General features: G+C 53.7%; 1 protein-coding gene across 1 annotated transcript in view; it reads right to left on the reverse strand.

Annotated features, from left to right (window-relative positions):
* Window positions 1-16,852, reverse strand: part of PAPPA2 (pappalysin 2) — an 88,093-nt gene extending 71,241 nt beyond the window's left edge. Inside the window, exons 1-2 of the mRNA XM_065674115.1 lie at window positions 16,124-16,852; window positions 10,086-11,148 (exon numbers count right to left, since the gene is read on the reverse strand). Of these exons, the coding sequence (XP_065530187.1) occupies window positions 10,086-11,148; window positions 16,124-16,616 (1,556 nt within the window). The 5' untranslated portion in view covers window positions 16,617-16,852. The remainder of the gene's footprint in view (window positions 1-10,085; window positions 11,149-16,123) is intronic.
* Between the last annotated feature and the right edge of the window lie 1,563 nt (window positions 16,853-18,415).

Below are 18,415 nucleotides of genomic sequence, written 5' to 3' on the forward strand. Positions count from 1 at the left end.
CCACCCTCTGAAACCCAAGAGCATGCAAGGAAGGAGCAACGCTGCTGGCTAAGTGCAGACTCTGGGTCCAAATCCCACGGCTTGTGCATGCGTGGGTGATAGGACCCTGCTGGCTTTGGCTTTCCATGTGCTCCCAGCACTGATCCCCTGACTCATGGCAGGCATGAAGGATGTTCAGACCATCACAGTGGTCTCTGAAAACACATCATCATTCCCCTAGAGCACGTGCCTGGCCATCTGCGAGAGCTATCAGTGTACCTGGCAAGTCAGGAAGCTACTGCACATCTATGGGGGCTGTAAGGAGGGCATGGGAGCTTTCATCATGAGACATCATCCCTGAAAACAGGGAAACAGTAGTGCCTGGGTGAGTTCATCAGAAGAAACAGAGCTAAAGATCCAGTTTTGAACCATTTAGGGGAAGGAAAGGAGCCCTGCCAGGGAGAAAGGCAGTGAAGCAGCAGCTTGGGGAAGGAGGGGAGCCCAGCATCACTCTGGGTGGCCAGGCTCCAAAGCCCAGTGCAGGCAGCATCCTGGCTCCAGTGCACACCAACACACTTTGGAGAGACTGGCTATCCACCATGCAGGGTAAGTGCTTGTCTTCCTTTGACAATGTTGATGCTGGCTGGTGAGACACTGGTGTTACACAGAACATATGTGAGAGAGGCTGAGTGAGAAGCGTCGGGGCAAATGTTTGCAGCCCCTTGTGGTTTTGTGAGGCAGAACTCAACGGTGGCAAGTCATTCTAGAGCAGTCTCCAAGCTAAACAAAGCCAGGTATGGTTTACTTTCTGCCTGGTTTGTTTGCTTCAATGGAAAATAAAAAACATTCCTGGCCAGGACCAAGGTTTACAGCACATTTTGCCTATCTAAGGTTGCACAGATAAGCCGTATCCCACCTAATCCACAAGACCAGACCTGTAAATCAGCTTCCTCTTACATTTTGCCTGCATCAAAAATACAAAGCAACATTCCAGGTTCAAGAAGGTCTTAAGGTCTCCGCAACCAAGTCTGTGTGCTGAATTCCACTGTTAATTTTTATACCACAGTTCACAGTCTGCTGGAGGAAGGCAGAAGGGGTAAAACACAGGTAGGTACAACACTCCTGTTCTCCCGCAGCATTGTATGGGCTTCACGTGGCTGAGCAGAGCCTCAGCACCAGGAGGCTCAGTAAAGCAAGCCAGTCAAAGGGGAACTGCTTAAATAAGAGCATAGATTAATGCCTTGCGTTTAGGCAGGACCAAGCCGCTTCACCTCTTTTCATTAAATACCTCTTTCCCATCCAGGGGCTAGGAAGCAGGATGCCAGAGCCCCAGCATCAGCGGCAGTACCTCACTGCTGCATGCCTCAAGGTTGGCAAGTTGTATGAGACTTCCGTGCCTCAGCTTCCCTGGCAGACGATTACCCTTGTCTGCAGCACAGGCAGGTGTTTGCAAACCCACATCCCATTGCTGTTGAATGGAAAGCAAGCGTCCGGCTTTTCACCAGGTTCGTCCTCCTTTCCATCATCCACAGTATCCTCCTCTACAGGAGAGATCTGAGGTGGGAAAGAGGGAGAGCTGTGAACTGGATGATCATGGTGAAGATGACCCTACAGTGCCAGCAAGGATGTGCCTAAAGCCTGTCTCAGCCAAAATGTTGAGTCTGATGCACATCAGACTCGACACCATCTTGTGCCTGGTCTCAGGAGACAGAGTACATGTGGAGCTCTGTGCTAGGATTAGTTGAGGCTGGAAAGAAGCATGGAATAAAATGTATCAAGAAACAGCTCAGTCCCTCCTGAATGAAGGCACGGATAGTGCAGAGGGGGAGGCCATAAGCTATCTTCTGCATGGATGGTGAAGGCAGAGCCCCTAGCTTGAGATCATCTCCAAAAACTGTTCTGGTGACCATTAGGTGACAAGCAAAAGTCAGTCTTTCCTCACCCAGCCTCCCTGGCTGGTAGGGCAGCAGAAAAGGAAACAGACACTGTAAGGCTGGGGAAAGGTTTTTGATGATGCCCAGATGAGCCTACAGCAGGCTGCAATGTGCACGGCCATCCTTTAGAGAGGCAATTGCCTTGCAGCAGAAGTCAGTGAAAGGGTGGCAGAAGATGAGGGTGCCACCCTTCCAGTCTCTGGCTGGTCTCATCTGGTCAGACTGAAAGCGCCTGGGCACTGGCAGAAGGACAACCCTTTGACAGGACTGACAACAGTGGATGAATTTGCTGAGCAGGGAGGACACTCCCAGAGGCATTAAGCTAACAGCTCCCAGTTCCTCTGCAAGGGGAACCACACAGCCCTGTGGTCAATAAATCCCTCTCAGACACTCTTTACCATCATGCTAATGTCATCTTGCTAAAAGATCCAAAGCTTTGCTACATTCACCCTAAACTTCTCACTAAAGAGCAAAAACTACTAGCCTCAATACAGATCAAGAGAGGGATTAAGACAGAGAAAAAGAGGAAACAAAATCCTTTCAAGCTAAACATCTACCCCTGTCATTTTTTTATTATTATTATTATTATTTTAGTTAAAAAAGCCCAAAAAACCAAGTCCCAAGCCTCCAACTTATTTTTAGGTCCAGGCGATCGTGTGTCCCAGCCGGAGCGCGGCGCGCACAAGCCAGCATTCTAAAAATGCCTTCCTTGTGGATATAAAAAGGACGCAAGATAATTTATTGGGGAAGTTTTGTAATGTAACAATCATACGTTAACCACAAACAACAAAAAATATCAGAGGCTGCCTCTGGTCCCCAGCACAGCCCTTGGCAGGCTGCAGTCACAAAGGCTCAGCATCCTCACCCTCCTCAAAGCCTCCCAGCAAAGTCTTCTGCCCCATGCCATTTTGGTGGGTTTGGGCTCTGCCGGAGCAGTTCCTTCTTGCCCCTCTGCAAAGGGGCAATTTGATTTCCGAAATAACAGGGGCAGCTGGGCCAAGGAAAACTAAAAGCAGTGTGTTCACTTAACGACTCCAGTGGCCATGGCTCAGCCTGCCAACCCAAATGCGGATTAATTCAACCCAGAGACCCTGTCAATGCCAAGCTGATGAGGTCCCACAGGATGGCTGCTGAGCTCCCTGCCACTCTGCCATTTCAGTTCCTGAGGTCTCTCTAGCATGGCCAGGGTCTCAGCTGGTGTCCTCCACTTGTGGGCAAGGGTACAGTCAGATGAGGAGGAACCCTGGGGAGAGCTGAACACCAGGACAAAGAGTGACACCCCCCACCCCACCAGCCATTGGACACACGCTGTTCCCTCACAATTGCTATCCCGATACAATCAGCCCCCTTCAAGTGAGCCCCTGAGACAGTGGTGTTTGCTAGAACAATAGCTCACATCTGGGACAGCTGTTTTCCCCGAAAGCACCCAGGCTGCCTACAGCCGCTGGGCAGGAGTGCTCTCCTCTCGTTCACATAAGGATCATGTTCCCCCTCTCCCGCAGTCATCCCTGGGGAGACCTGACAGCTTCCTCGAGGCACATGCTGCCTGGCAGCTCCCAGCTCAGGAAGGCTTGCAGGAGTGACCGAGACTTATCCTCCAGCAGAGGCTTATTGGAAATTAGCCCTCAAACCTTCTACCTAGGGCAGCAACGGAGTGCACTCTGCACCCCTAAACATACAGAAGATTAAAGCACATCAGCTGTATGCTGTAGCTTGCTATACAGAGCAAGCTGCTTTGTCTAGCACCAAAGTCAGGGGCTGGGAATCAGCCCTTGGACCTGGACACCTCTACACTTTCATGTTCTTCTTCCAGCCCTGCTCCTCTGCTTCCTGGGATAACACAACAGAGGTCTGATCCCACCAGGATCCACTGTGATATGACTATTTCCTTTTATCTACCAGCTCATGCCGCTGAAGTTATAACCTCCCTTTCACACATCTTTGTGAGACCAAAAGCTCCAAAGAAGTCTTTGGCGTGCTCAACTCATAGACTCATTTGTAATAAAGTTCAGAAGATACGAAAGACACAAGGGCAGACAACTGCTTCACATGGAAGGAAAGGAGCAGCCTTCACAGCAAACAAGGAACAAGAAATTAAAAATAGGAAGACTAAGCAAACAAAAGACCTCTTGCCAGGACAGCAGAGGCAGCAACCAGAGACTGACTACTGAGTTCCCCAGCAGCACAAATGTAAACACACTGCAGAGCCCACTAAGTCACACCAACCAATCCCACACTGAATGCATTATCTCACCACCCTGAGTCCCCCTTCTTGGGAGAAAAATCCCAGTGTTGGGCTCACCTTTGGCACAATGCACCAGATACTTCGTAAGGGGTACTTACATGCCAAATACTCTCCAATGTACTTTGAGAAGGTCAAAAGCAAATCTGGGATCTTCACCTACAAGCTGAGTCACCCAGAAGCACATTCATATGGATATAGCGACCAAGTCCCATCACGAGCAAGCAGCCTGATAGGCAACCTGCCCACCTGATATAACGGGCTCTACCAAGGACAATTCCTTGTGTCGTTGCCAAGTTCTGAAATCAGTAATCAATGGGAAAGCTCAGAGGGAGTGGGTTTTCCTACAAGGAAAGAATACATTTTTAATGATCTCAAGTCCAACCACACTCATGAAACTTTAAAGCACCTACCAAGAAACCATCAAGCTCCAGCAAAAAGCCCTCTTTATTACTGTACCTACCCAGTCACAGCAGGTCTACTAGAAAGGAGAAGCAACAAGCTCAGAAACCAGTGAATCCATCACTGCCACCTTCAATGTCTCGAAAGCATCCATCTCCTCACCATCACACTTCAAATCCCCAAGACCTGAGCCCAGCACTTTGAGGCACTGTCCTTTGCAAACACCAGGCCTATGTGCAGTCACAGGGCTTTGATCTCATTGCAGCTACAGAGACATGGTGGTACAACTCGCATGACTGGAATGTTGTTGGAAGGTCATAGCAATCAGGAGAGGTGCCTGAGGACTGGAAAACAGCAAATGTTAACCCAGTCTTCAAAAAGGGCAAGAAGGACTCTGGGAACTATAGGCTGGTCAGCCTCACCTCAGTCCCTGGAAAGGTGATGGAATAGCTCATCCTGGAAGCCATCTCTAAGCATGTGGAAGTCGAGAAGGTGATCAGGAGTTGTCAGCATGGATTCATCCGAGGGAAGTCATGCTGAACTTACCCGATTACCTTCTACAATGAGACAACTAGCTGGATAAATAAGGGAAGAGCAGTGGATGCTGTCCACCTGGACTTCAGCAAGACTTTCAACACTGTCTCCCATGTCTTCCTCATAGGCAAGCTCGGAAAGCATGGGCTGAACAAGTGGACAGTGAGGAGGATTAAGAACTGGCTGAATAGCACGTCTCAGGGGGTTGTGGTCAGTGGTACAGAGTGTAGTTGGAGACCTGTAACTAGTGGTGTACCCCAAGGGTCCAGTATAATTTAACTTATCCATCAACGACTTTGATGAAGGGATGGAGTGTTTCCTCAGCAAGTTTGCTGATAATACAGAACTGAGAGAAGTGGCTGATGCCCTGAGTGCTGTGCTGTGTCTTTCAGAAAAATCTAGACAGGTTGGAGAGATGGGCAGAGAGGAACCTTCTGAAACTCAATAGAGGCTTCTAATTTTGAAATAACATTGCACATACCTGCCCCCTCTCACCATGAGGAAGATCTGCTAAGGTCTCCTTTAGCAAGAAAAGGTAGAGGGAAATTGAGCAGCTGATTCAAATGTTGTTTTACCTCCTCATTGGGATTAAGGTCTGGTCCTGTCATCTGTTGCCCCAAATGCCATCCATGCCTTACCTGCTTTCAATTTGACATCTTTTATGCTACCTGTCCAACCACATCCAGCTCAGCATCTCCTGACAGTGGGCTGCTTAAGTGCCAGAGTAATTCATTCAGAGTAATTAGTTCATCCCCTTGGGAAAAAAGGATGTCCACCACAGACACGCAGTTCGGGTTAATCTGGATCAGCTTTTGAAGACAGCACTTAAACAGCAGGAGGCTTCCAAGCATCCTTAACCCAATTAAGCACCCTTCCCTTAGGGAGGCCAGCTAAGCTTGCATTAAAGCCCATCAAGTGTCCTGTTAATCAGGTACACTTTAACATCACAGCTGTGGTCATCCCAGTGGAGGCCACCACGAGACTGGAGATGCCTCATCAGTTTTCACCTCCTTTTGTCACTTTGGTTATTTCTGCCGTTACTTTGGGTAGTCAGACGAAAGGCCCGGCAGCTCTGCCCTTAACCACTTTGCTCTCCAGACTCCCCTCCAGTCTTTCTTTTCACATTAACTGTGTCACACACCAGACTCTCATTGACTAACTGCCAGAGGGGAACCCTCACTGAGTGTTAATTGCTGTTAATGAGCTGTTGTTGCTTTCTTTCTAAGAGCACCAATTAACAACAGCATTCAAGGCACTGCAAGAAGATGCATGTCTGCAGCAAATCAAGGCAAATTTTACTCCAGACCCTAGCATTGCACTGCCAGCAACTCCTGGAAAATGCTTTAAATTAGGGTGAGGGATGGCAGCAGGCAGCTCTCCTGCCATTGCCTGTCTCCTTGTTGTTCATATGGTGGGTCAGGGCGTACAAGAAGTCTCTGACTTTCTTCCTGTAATTCCTGTTGTGGTGCTCTGCAAGGGTGTCTACACTCAGCTCTTCACCTGAGCTCTAGTCTTCCTCCAGCCACAAGCACATACTTCCAACTGATGGTTTTTACAGAGAGGCTGGCTCAGAGCTTAGTGGGACTTATCCTGTCCCATGAGCTACTAGACAAGGTGCAGGAAGGACTTGGCAAGATGGCTCGCTGATCTGGTGGTGTGCACAGTAACACTGCCATCGTTTCAGCACCAACCTCCACCCTAGAGCTGGGGGCAGCTCCTACCTCAGCTACAGCAGGGTCCACCCCATCAGAGCTTTATAATCCTTCTTTCCAAACCCCATTTTCCTCCCCTGTTAAGCTTTGGTGAGGGTATATGCTAGCATGAAGTGTGGCCCTGGAAGTATACTGAGATATGCACCTGCTAAGAAGTACTAGAGCCACCGCTGTTCCTAAGGCTTCTCCTTCTGATTTTTCTGTCTCAAAGCTGCAGTCCAAGGAAAGGAGATTTTAAATGAGGGATGTGCTAAGATCGTAAAACCTTTTCATGAGCGCTTAAGGTCATGCGAGTCAAGACAAGGTATTGAGACCGTTCAACAAAATAGACTAAATCTGTCTACAATGCTAGTAAAAAATTGTCCAGTGTCTCTCTCTGTCTCATTTGGATTATTTTTAGCTAACTAAGAAACGTTCACATCCAGGCCCCTTTTTGTGAGAGCCCTGAAATGAAATACAGCAGAACTTACTCACTCCATAAAAAAAGATCCCAAGATTTTTTTTGTCTTGCCACCTTGATCTGGAAGGAGATTTAGAGAGCAGGGTTTCCCTCTCTCCCGCAGCCACAGCTCCCTCCTGCGCTCTGACACATGGTTCTCCAGCAGATATGAAAAAGCCTGGGCATCTCAGTGGAGCAGCATCCAGCTTGCTCGCTTGCTCTCCTACAGTTACAGACCAACTGCTGCTGTTCTCATCGAAGCTGGCTCCTATCGTGCTGCCTTTCCACAGTTTGTTAAATTTTATTTCACATTATTTCTCCCATTTTGGCTTCCACCCTAAAAATCCTCCTGTAAGTTCCCCAGCCACCCCACTCCTCATAAATGATCATTCAAGTATAGTACCTTCTGAGCAAATCCAGAGGAACTCACTCAGCTGGAGCTCTGTCCAAACAAAACCCCTTGGGCTAAAGTCACCTTCTTGTCTATCCTGAGATTCATCCACCAGCCCTGGGGGAATAACACTGACCTGGCCATGCCGTTGTGCGAGATCAAGCTCACCTTCTTTTTTCCCAGACCCACATACCAATTTCTAGTGATTTTCCCACAGACAGATATATTCTTCCCAAGGAGCCAGGGTACCCTCAGCAGGGATGAGCCCAGGAAGGGTGGGTGTCTACCAGTATCTCTGAAGAAGCCAGCCAAAGACAGCTCAGAAGAGCTCAGCAGCAGAAGTGTTCAGCTCATGTCCCCATATTTCCCAAATGCTGGGTGCACCAGATTTGCTTTTCAGAGCTTAGCCTACAATCAGTTTTGTCTTCTGTGCAGGCCAATGAGGTCTGCGGAAAGAAAATTGCAAAAGAGTTGTTATTTCCCTAGTGCTCCCATTTTCCCATTCCTTTCCCACAGAAGCAAGGTTTTTGTTTTCTTTTCTTTTGTTTTCTTTCCCAACTTTCAGGGGAAAATCCTGACAAATGGAAGCCCTGATTCATACCAGCAAAAATTTGGCCTTTTTTAATTTAAGGTGGAGCCTTTCTTGTCTGAGGATGAAAACATTTCTCTAACTGCACACAGAGGGCAAGGACTGAGCCTTTGCCCTGCTGAAACAAAAGTCGAGTGGCATTGGGTGTTCATGGCCATGATGAGCGGAGAGCTGTTGTGCAGGCAGGAGTGCTGCTCATCTCGCCTCTGCTCAGGAAAGCACTGGTACCCACTCGCAGGGATGGGAAACAAGGGTACAAGCAGGCACAGGGTAGCAATGGTGAGACTTCCAGAGGTGGAAGAGCATCTTCTTGGGGGGTGCCTGGGCAGGGGCATGGTTTGAGGCTCCATGGCTATAGTGATGCATTGGAAGAAAGGCTCCCCATTTTCCTCCCATGTTTTCTCAGATGACTGAAGGATGTGTGAGAAAGGCTCAGGAAGGGAGGAAGGGAATTACTGCTCTTCTCTCATCACCTCTGCCTAATCAGGGACATCTGTTTCTCTCCTCCCTCTGTGTCTCACCTGGGAAGCTGCAGAGAGAAGCAACAGGCTTGGGAAAAAGTATTGATGGCTACAGCCTACCTGCTCATGCAGACCAGGGAAAAAACAATGGAGGGGAAAGAAGGAGATCAGAGAAGCAACGCGCCTCTAACCACCCCCCCCCCCCCCCCCTGCAGCTTTTCTCCCCAGATGCTGCCATCTCCACTGCACCACTCCTGCTCCGGTGGGCACCTCTGCCTGTCGCCAGGGGCCAGCAGCAGGGAATCAACAACTTTCCCTGACACCGAGACAGAAACAGCTTAAAAAAAAAAAAAAATAGCAAAAGCCATGCCTTTTTCCCCTGTCTCCAGCCAGAAAGCACATTTGGCAGAGCCCAGAGCGCTGGAAGCCATCAGCAGGGCTGCCGGCACCTCAGAGGCTCCAGGGAGGAGGGCAGGTGTGTGCAAGCCACCAACTGTGCTAAGGACACTGTCCCCACCACCCCAGGGTCTCCCATCACACAGGCGGTTCCCCCCTCTCCATCCTGCCCCAGCTGCTGCTTCCACCAAGGGTGCACCAAGGGAACAAGGGTCCCCTAATGCTGTGCGTTGATGTTCCAAGAAGCAATGTGGATTTTGCACCTGCGACATGCAGTAAAGACATATATCCTCCTCTGGCACCAAGCGGCCACCTTCTGTCTTTGCCTGAAGAAAGGGATTTGATCCCCAACCACATTTGGTTTTGAGATGCAGGGTTTGATCAGCCCCTGCCAGTGCCCAGCCAAGACCTTATACCCACAGGCATCATTTCCCACAGCGAGATTCAGGGAGGCTCATTCACAGCATCCCACTACCTTACCAAAACCTCCCACTCACACCTCGCAGCGTCGCCTCTTTCTCCCCACCCCAGCACTCTTGCAAAGGCATTTGGGATACAGGTTAAGAAATCAGACTGTTGGACACATCCAGGGAAGGAAGGGAAGGGGCCTTGGTGCCCCTCCCTGCTGCATCCCATGCCGGCAGGTCAGGAAAAGCAGCACTCTGCACAGACCTGTTCTGCCCACTCTCAGTCCTGCTGCTGCGTCCCCAGAGACTGGCAGCTCTGCACTGGGAATACCACTGGGGAGGGGGGCTTCCCATCACAGCCACTCATTTGAGGGGGGAAAAACACTTAATGGCAGGGCATCACAGAGGGGTGCCATGCCAAGTTGTGGGATCTACTGGTCCCCAATGGCAAGCATACCTGTCCCATGGGAAAACACCCTTCTGCCTTCCCACACTGGAAAATCACCAGTCGGAAGCAACACCCAGGTGCAGAGTGGTTGTCAGGGAAAAGGTGCACCCCATCCCTTGATGTGCCACCTCCCTGTAAACCCCACACCTACCGCTGGGGTGAATCGGGGTCGAAGCATGTCCTGGATACATCGGTGGCCTGTGGGTCACAGCAGTCGCCATCATCGAAGTCATCCAACATGTTGTTGCACTCCATGTGGCAGATGCCATCGCGGCGCTTCCAGGAGAAGCAGCGGCCGGGCCGGCGGCAGTCCCCGCCATCATAGCCAGTCAGGGGGTGCTCGCACTCAGGGTCACAGCGCTCGTTGCCCACCTTGCTGGGCTCACAGCCCAGGAGGACGGTGCGGCGGCGCAGGGAGGAGTTGCGTACCTCCATCAAGCTCAGCTGCCAGGAGATGTTGTAGGGCCTGAAAGCTTCACTCAGTGCCCGGTGTTGCCTCCAAACCTGCTCCTGGGTGACTGTTGGCCGCCCACCGTCATCCTCTGCCAGGTTCACCACCCGGTACCGCACCACCTTCCCGCTGCGCAGCGGCCAGTGCCGGTTGTAGTGGGAGACCAGCTCCACGTTGTCGCAGGCTGTCTGCCCGCAGGCAGGGGGGCCAAGCGGCTGCAGGACAGGCGATGGCGGGGATGGCAGCACCCATTGCTGGGGGAAGGCACCCTCCCGAAAAGGTGCCCAGCGCTCCTCCGGGGTGGCAAAGCCAGCAGCCAGAACCAGGCCTGCAGCGCCCCTGGCTGCCCCTTCTAGGAAGGGACGCTGGAGATGGGGCTGGGACAGGGCACCCTGCCACAAGGCTAGCCCAGCCAGGTGTCCCCGGAAAGCGTGTGCAGTCCCCCAGGCGTCCCCCCCCAGCAGCAGTGTGCGGCAGGAGGCCATGAACGCGCTGTGCAGTGGTCCCCCCTGCCCGCCAGCACGGCCCACGCGTGCCCCGTCCACATATAGAGTCATCCACCGCCCGTCGTAGCTGGCAGCCAGGTGGGTCCATGCCTCGGGGCGGTATCGGTGGTATGCAGTCACCTCGGTGGCAGCGGCTGCCCGGTCTGTGCGGAGGGAGAAGAAGAAGCGGGCGTCCTTCTTGCCGCTGAGCTGGAGGGCACGGATGCCCAGCGCCCAGCCCTTATCGCTGGCCGTATGTGAGCAGTTGTCGAAGACACCTGAAGTGGGGACAGGGATGGGGATGAAGAGAGAGGAGAGCTGGTGAGCACTGGAGAGCATCGCTGCTCCTCCCCAGAGTGTAAGCCAGGTCCCTCGCAGTGAGACAGCTCTTGGCAGGGCTGTAGGGAGCCTCCTGCTACCACTGCCACAGGTAAATGAAGGTGGCCAGAGGGAGAGCAATGGGTGCTGCACCTGGGGTACCCCCAGAATCATTGGATGAAAAGATGGAGAAGCCAGGAGAGATGGCAGAACTGGAGAGGTGGGATGGAGAGCGGAAGAAGAGCATGGATGGAGGATAGGCCAAAGAGCAATGCGTTTTCTGCGCTGCTCTCCGTAGGAGCACTCCTGTGGAACAGGATTAGAGACTAAGCTTTTTATCTGCAGGCCAAAGCTTTTAAGAATTACAGCACAGCAACCCAAAGCAAAACAGCCTCCTTCAGGAATACTTCCCCAACAGCTTCCAAGGAGATTTACAGCTCTGCTTTGCGTTCCAGTTTTCCTCCAAGTCACACATCCAGTGCAGGCGGGTGAGGGTCAGAGAGGGATGCGCTGCCTCCAGCTGGGTGGGTGTACTCCTCAGCCCATAAGGCTTCCAAAGCATAAATCCATCCCGGGGAACAGCTTTGGGCTCAGCCTCTCCCTGTGTGCCCAAGTGTGTTGCACACCTGTGTTTTAGGCTGGACAAGAGCTGGAGCTTTGCTGACATTCCCTGAAACTTAGGCTGCTGAGTGCCCACAGTCAAGAACCAGCAGCCTGCAGGCACTGAATGCCCTTGGAAATCAATGGCCTTAAGGCACTTAAATAGTAGCAAGTGTAAATGCACCCACTGCTTGAAATAAATGCCTCTGGGCTCCTAAATCACCACAATGGGGATGTTCATGCAGATCATCAGCTGGGGCAAAAGACCTTGAAGGCACACTTTGCGCCCCACCAGTGGCACCTTCTGAGAGCCTCCAGTTCTCCCATTCACCAGCCCAACAAATCACTTCCAGCTGCAACTGTGCCTGATGCTGCCAAAACCTGCTGCAGTGCCCAGAAGCCCTTTCTTTTTTGTATTCCTGCTGCTGTATTAATGATGCTCCAGCTGGCTCTTCCCTGCTGCATGGGTTCTGCCTCTCACTGCACCACTCCCATTGCATGCACTGCCTGCCCATCTCCATGGAGTCAGGGCATCACAGGCCAAAACAAGGCACTGCTGCCCTGTCCTACTGCCCTGCCTGTCGCTGCAGGTGCTCAGCATGACACACTAGGGAAACTGTACCTGTCCCTGTGACTGCAAAGCGGACAGCAGAGAGAGGCAGAGGGGTAGAGCAGCAGGATCTCCAGAAAGAGCAGGATCTTCTGGCCTTCACCCAGGGGATGTGACTGAAGCCAGGTTACCATGACCCCACACTCCCCTGCCAGCCCTGACAAACATGGCTGGCCAAGGTCAGTCCAGCCCTGCTGCAACCCAGGAAGCAACACCCCTCCCTCCATCAATCCCTTTTACCCAGGGCAAGATGGGCGGTGGCCTCTCAGACATCCCACAGCCGTAACCACCCTGGGCACAGATCCCTGCCACCACTCACTACAAAGGCAGCCACGCACAAGCCTCTGTGGGCGGATGGGCTTTGGCCAACTCTTGTTTTCTTGTGGGTTGTGAAAGGGAAGCAGAAAGACCAGGGGAGGCTGGGACAGGGAGAGGACAGAAGGCAGGAGGCAGGCAAAGGAGCCTTGCAGGAGTGAGAAGGCAGAACTGAGAGGTATTTTGGGGCTGGGTGCTGGCTGAAAGGGGCTTAGACCTGCATGCTTGAAAGCCATCTTCCAGTATTGGTCCTCATTGCAAAACAGGGCTTGATACGTCCTCTCTTAGAATTCATAAGTTTCACCTTCAAATAATTCAGAGTGCCCCAAATTTTATTAAACACTAAGGCAAAAAATAGGGCAAACAATGCCAGGGGTAGTAACAGCCTCTGCAGTGAGTGCGAGTTAGCATCCTCACAAACCCATGCCGGAGCCAAGCCAAGCCCGGAAATGTCTGGTGAATTCAAAAACCTGCCAAAAGAACCTTAAGCGAGCCCGAAACCAGATCTGGAGATTTCTTCAAAGGGAGGAAAGTAATACCAAGTTCAGCTCTACCAGAGGGGCTGGAAAGCCACTACAGCAGCAGCTGGTGCTTCCTAGATATGGCCACGGATACCATCTCTGGCACAGCAGCAGCGAAGGAACATGCAGGCAGTGCAGCACATCCCACAGCCAGGAGCCACTGCAGAACCGTAAGCAGAGCTATCCAGCACAAGGTCCTGGGATCTTCCTAGGGCCTCCACAAGAAAGCACCAGGGCCCTCGTTTAAAGGCCCTGCAGTTTGCCAAAGAACTTAGCATTTTGTCTTGGGGCAACCCACCAGCAAAGGAAAGAGCTGTCTGCAGAGGAGGTGCAAGGTTATCTCCTCAGCGCCTGTAAGTGCAGCTCTGCCTCTGATCGGTCAAGTGGGAATGTGAAGCTCTAACCTGGTTTGTGACGTTCAACAGTGCTCAGGGTGACAGAGTTTGGTTTAAAACAAGGGTTGGCAACAGCGCAAAAATAAAATAAATAAATAAATAAAGAGAAAGGTGTCTACCAGGAAAAGTGCCTGGTGGAGAAAAAACCTCCAAAGTGATGAAGTGTGCAGCTTTGTAAGGGCCACACTCAAAGCAACATCTCCCATTGGGCACTGGCCACGGCAGGGCACTACAGTTGCTCCCCAGCAGAAATCCCCCCATGCAAGAGGAGCTAAAAGGGATGAACAGCCACATCCAGGGTGGCCCTAAGGTGAAATGTGACATCTACAAGAACAAAGCCTCAACTCCTGACCCTTCAATCCAGGCGGCAGTCACACGAGGCAACAGGACAGCTTACTTTGCCCAGACAGTGATGCTGGAAGGTGCTCAGCTTTGCCCTTCTTTCCTCCTGCTCTCCCTCACACATGGACACCTGGAGCATCTCCAGCTCCTCCACAGCTTTGGACCACTCCATGTCTCAGTCCCCTCTCTACTGACAAGAGCAGGAGCAGCAGATCAGAGGCAGGCTCGGCACCTGCCGAAGGGCTGGCAGCTGTCTGCATCACCTGCTCACATGAAATGCCATCAGCAACAGTCTGTCCCCCTTTGCTACCCACACCTGGGGCCCTGCAGTCCCGGTTGCACGGAGGTGGTGGGAAGCAGACAGTGACTCAGACAGCAGGAGGTGCCTGAGCCTGACACAAACCCTGGAGCATGGAGTACAGGCAATATTACCCAAGCGAGTGCCAGTGCTCACGGGAGGTGCTATTAGCACTAACAACCATCCCACCCTCTGCGAGGAAATCAGAAAAGAAAGGAAAGGAAAAACAAACCCAAACCAACAAAACTCCACTGGCTAGCTGGGAAAAGTAAAGCCCAACACCTGCAGGCCAGACCTCCAGATGCAAACAGCTGTGCTGCCAGTGCAATGGCTGGGAAGTGCGCTCTGTGCATCCTGAGCTACTGTCTGCCACTGGGGAGGCAGCAAGGACCCTGATGGGAAGGCAGAGAGCCAGGTGAACACTAGGGAGATTCCTTGTACATGGTTGTTTTTCCTCTCTGCCACCCATCCTCTAGCCTGTCACTCCTACCTCCTCCACAGCAAAGATGCAGCTATCTCCTCTACAAGCCAGGGAGATAAATTAATGAAATGGGCTGGGCAGCAAGCAAAGCAGAGGGAGGTTCAGAGAAGTGATTGCCAGTGGAGGGAGAGTTAGGGTAGAGAGAGGATTTCCCCAACCAGTCAGCTTGGCTGGGGCAGTGCAGAAACCCAGCAGCCCCACTGTGGAGACCCCAGATGTCCCATGGGAGCGGTACATCCTGGCGCTGCCACCCATTCCCAGCCCTGCCTGACATCACTGTGCTGCCCTGCCACAAACATCCATACTCCAAGGCTGCATGAAGCTGCACTGCAGAAGATGACATCTGTCCCACTCCATGCCCAGGTGCCAGTCCTCTTTGTCTCCTCATAGAATCATTTAGGTTGGAAAAGGCCTTTAAGTTCATCGAGTCCAACTGTAAACCTAGCACTGCCAAGCCCACCCTAAACTGTGTCCCTAAGCACCACATCTACACCTCTTTTAAGTAACTCCAGGGATCGTGACTCAACCACTTCCCCGGGAAGCCTGTTCCAACGCTTGACAACCCTTTTGGTGAAGAAATTTTTCCTAATATCCAACCTAAACCTCCCCCTGGCACAACCTGAGGCCATTTCCTCTTGTCCTATTGTTGCCTGGGAGAAGAGACTGACACCCACCTCGCTGCAGCCTCCTTTCAGGTAGTTGTAGAGAGTGATAAGGTCCCCCCTTGAGCCTCCTTTTCTCCAGGCTAAACAACCCTAGTTCGCTCAGCGACTCCTCATAAGACCTGCTCACCACTTGGTTGTTTCTTAGCTCGGTGGGGTGAACGGGGAATTCCCGATAGGAAAGCACCTGAGGCCGCCCTCTGCCCCGAGAGCCTTTCCGCAGAGCCCTCGGGGTCGGGGGACGCCTGGACCGGGACCGTGCGTGCGGCGCGGCTGCCACCGTGCGGCCGCGGGGACCCGCCGGGAGCCCGGCCGGGCCGGGCGGGGAACGGAGAGCCCCGGACAGCCCCCGGGGGGTCCACGGCCCCTGGGAAGGAAGAGGGGATGTGCAGGGGAGGGTCTGGAGGAACGTGTCCCCCAAAGGGACCTTCCAGCTTCCGGCGGTAGGAGAGGGAGAAACTAGATAGGAGCTGGGGGGTGGGGGGGGGGGCCGGGCTGGAAGGACGGGGCGGGGGGGAAAGCGAGGGGAGGGGATGTTTTAGGGTTTCGTCTCAAGGGAAAGAGGAATATTTCACGCCTAGGGTGCTGGGGAGCTCGGGGTGTCACCTGCCACAGCGGAGAAGGCAGGCGAGCCCCCCAAGGGGAAGTTGGGAGAGGGGAGTGTCGGGTCCCCATCCTTCCCTGCCTGCCCGCCGGCGGGACGGGGTTTACCTGCGATGATGGCCGGGTTGCTCTGTCCGCCCTCCGCCTTCACCCACACCTCCAGGGTGAACTCCTCCCGCGGGATGTCGGGCAGCGCCTCTGGACGCGCCGCCAGCTGCTCCCGGCCGCCGGAGAAGTACAGCGCGGGCAGCGGCCGCCCCCGGAGGGGGCTCGGCACCTGCGGCCCCCGGCCCCACTGCCTCTCCCTCCGGACCTGGCTGTCCGTCTCGCCCCCCGGCTCCTCTCCGCCTCCCTCGGCTCCCCGCGGTCTCCGGCCCCGCGGTCGCCCGGAGCCAGGCGGGGCGGCAGAGCCGAGCACCCCGTGCGCGCCGGGACCCTGCGGGTACAGCCCGTAAGGGTGATGCGGGGGGGCGGCACGGCGGCTCAGCGCCTCCATCCCGCAGCCGGAGGCCGGCGGGGGGTCGGGGGGCCGGGGGTACCCGCGGGCCAGGCTGAGCGCCGTCAGCAGCAGCGCGGCCAGGGGGGCCCCGCCGCGCAGCATCTTCCTGGGGCACAAAGTGGGGGAGGGGGCGGCCCCGGGGGAGGGGGGCGCTCAGGGGGGCGGCGGGCGGCAGCGCCGGGGCATCCTCCCCCGGAGCCGCTGCCCCCAACTTTTCCCCGGCACCGCTCTCCTCCCCTCTGCTCCTACGAGAGGAGGAGGAGGAAGAGGAGGAGGAGAAGCAAGGCGAGAGCACCGCGGCGGGGACCCCCTTCTGTCTGCAGCCGGGGTTCCCAGGGCACGGCGGCCCCTGAGCGGCTCTCTGCGCTGCCCGGCTCTGCCTGCGGGAGCGGGGGATGCGCTAGACGCCCTTATCTAGAAAGCCCCGAGGCGCTCCGTTCCCCCCCCCAACCCACCGAGGGGTGTGGAGGGGGGGCTGCCTTATTTAAAGATGATTATGTCCAATCTAATAAACCCCGAGCGGAGCATCGCCCTCCCTTCCCTCCGCCCTCCCGGGCGCTGCTCAGGATGCTGACGGAGACGGGATGCGTTGGGTCCCCTGCGCATCTCCTCCCCGCCCCCGGGACTTCGGGGCAGCACCTGCCTGGTCCCTGCCGTTATCAGCGGCTGCAGCCTGGGCTGCTCTTGGGTTGCCCCAGCAGCCTTCCCCACAGCCCCGCTCGCTGCCGCTCTCATTCCTCTGCTTGGCACTCCAGCACTTGGTTTCTTTTATTTTCTTTCTTCTTTTTTTTTTTTTTTCCTTAATTGTTGTTGGGTTTTGTGTTCTTCGGTTGGTTTTTTGTTTCGGTTTGGTTTTTGTCTTTCTAAAGTTGAAACGTGCCCGTGTTTTCTCCTGTTGTAGCTTGCGGTGTGGTACCTGCCTGAACACCTCACCTCCATCCTCCACCTCCATCACTAGGGGGGAGCAAAGGAAGGTGAGAGGAGGGGATACCCCACCTCAGTCCTCCCTCAGCGAGGGGAGAGGTGGTCTTGGGCTCAGTGTGTGTGGAGGAACCACCCTCAGCCAGAGATTTTGCTGCCTTTTCACTCCTTTATTTTTTTTCCTTTCTGAACAACAGTCCTGTCTGTCCGAGACATGCAGAAAGGTGGGATGGAGGTGCCTTATCTGGGCAAGATGGAAAGAGCCATGTCTAAAGCCCCCCAAAATCCCTCTTGATGCAACAAGGGAGCAGGCATTGGCATAAGACGCACCTCACCTACCATCCTGCCAGAGGGTATGGCACCGGTGCTGCCACGGGAGAGCTACTCCGAGCATACGGGTGAGAAAACAAGCCCCCAAAGTTTCCTCTTGGCTCCCAAGATGCCATTGCACCAGCATGCAGCATGGGAGACTGGGAAAACTTCAGCAAGGAGATTCAGCAAGAAAAGGTTTTTTTCTTTTCATTATTATTATTATTTTATATATACTTCTTTTTGCACTCTCAAACACTATCTGTGGCGGTCAGTCTGAAGCAGGGTTGCCAGCGAAAGCTGGGAGGCCCCTTCCAGGGTACAGGCTTTCAAACCAGCGAGGCAGGAGGGAAGGGATTTAAGAACAAACAGCAGGAGCTGGCTGCATGGGGTTGGGGTTGGGGTTTTTTGTCTTCTCGAGGTGGGAGGGCGATGGAAGGGGGGGGGGACGGGACTGGTGCTTTAGTGGGGTGAGATAGAAAAAGATAGTGCTGGAAAAAACTTGAGGGTTAAGAGGGGTGAGCACAGTGCTCCACCAGCCCCACAGGAAGGAGAAAGGTAGGTGTAAGCATGTGGAGAGTTAAGGGCATGGCTTGGCTGGGCTGGGGGTGTGCAGAGAGGAAGATGCAGAGGGTGAACAAGGCCAGACACAGTAGGAATGGCTCATGCAA

The sequence above is a fragment of the Lathamus discolor genome, chromosome 3 (assembly GCF_037157495.1).
Source record: "Lathamus discolor isolate bLatDis1 chromosome 3, bLatDis1.hap1, whole genome shotgun sequence".
Lineage (NCBI taxonomy): Eukaryota > Metazoa > Chordata > Aves > Psittaciformes > Psittacidae > Lathamus > Lathamus discolor.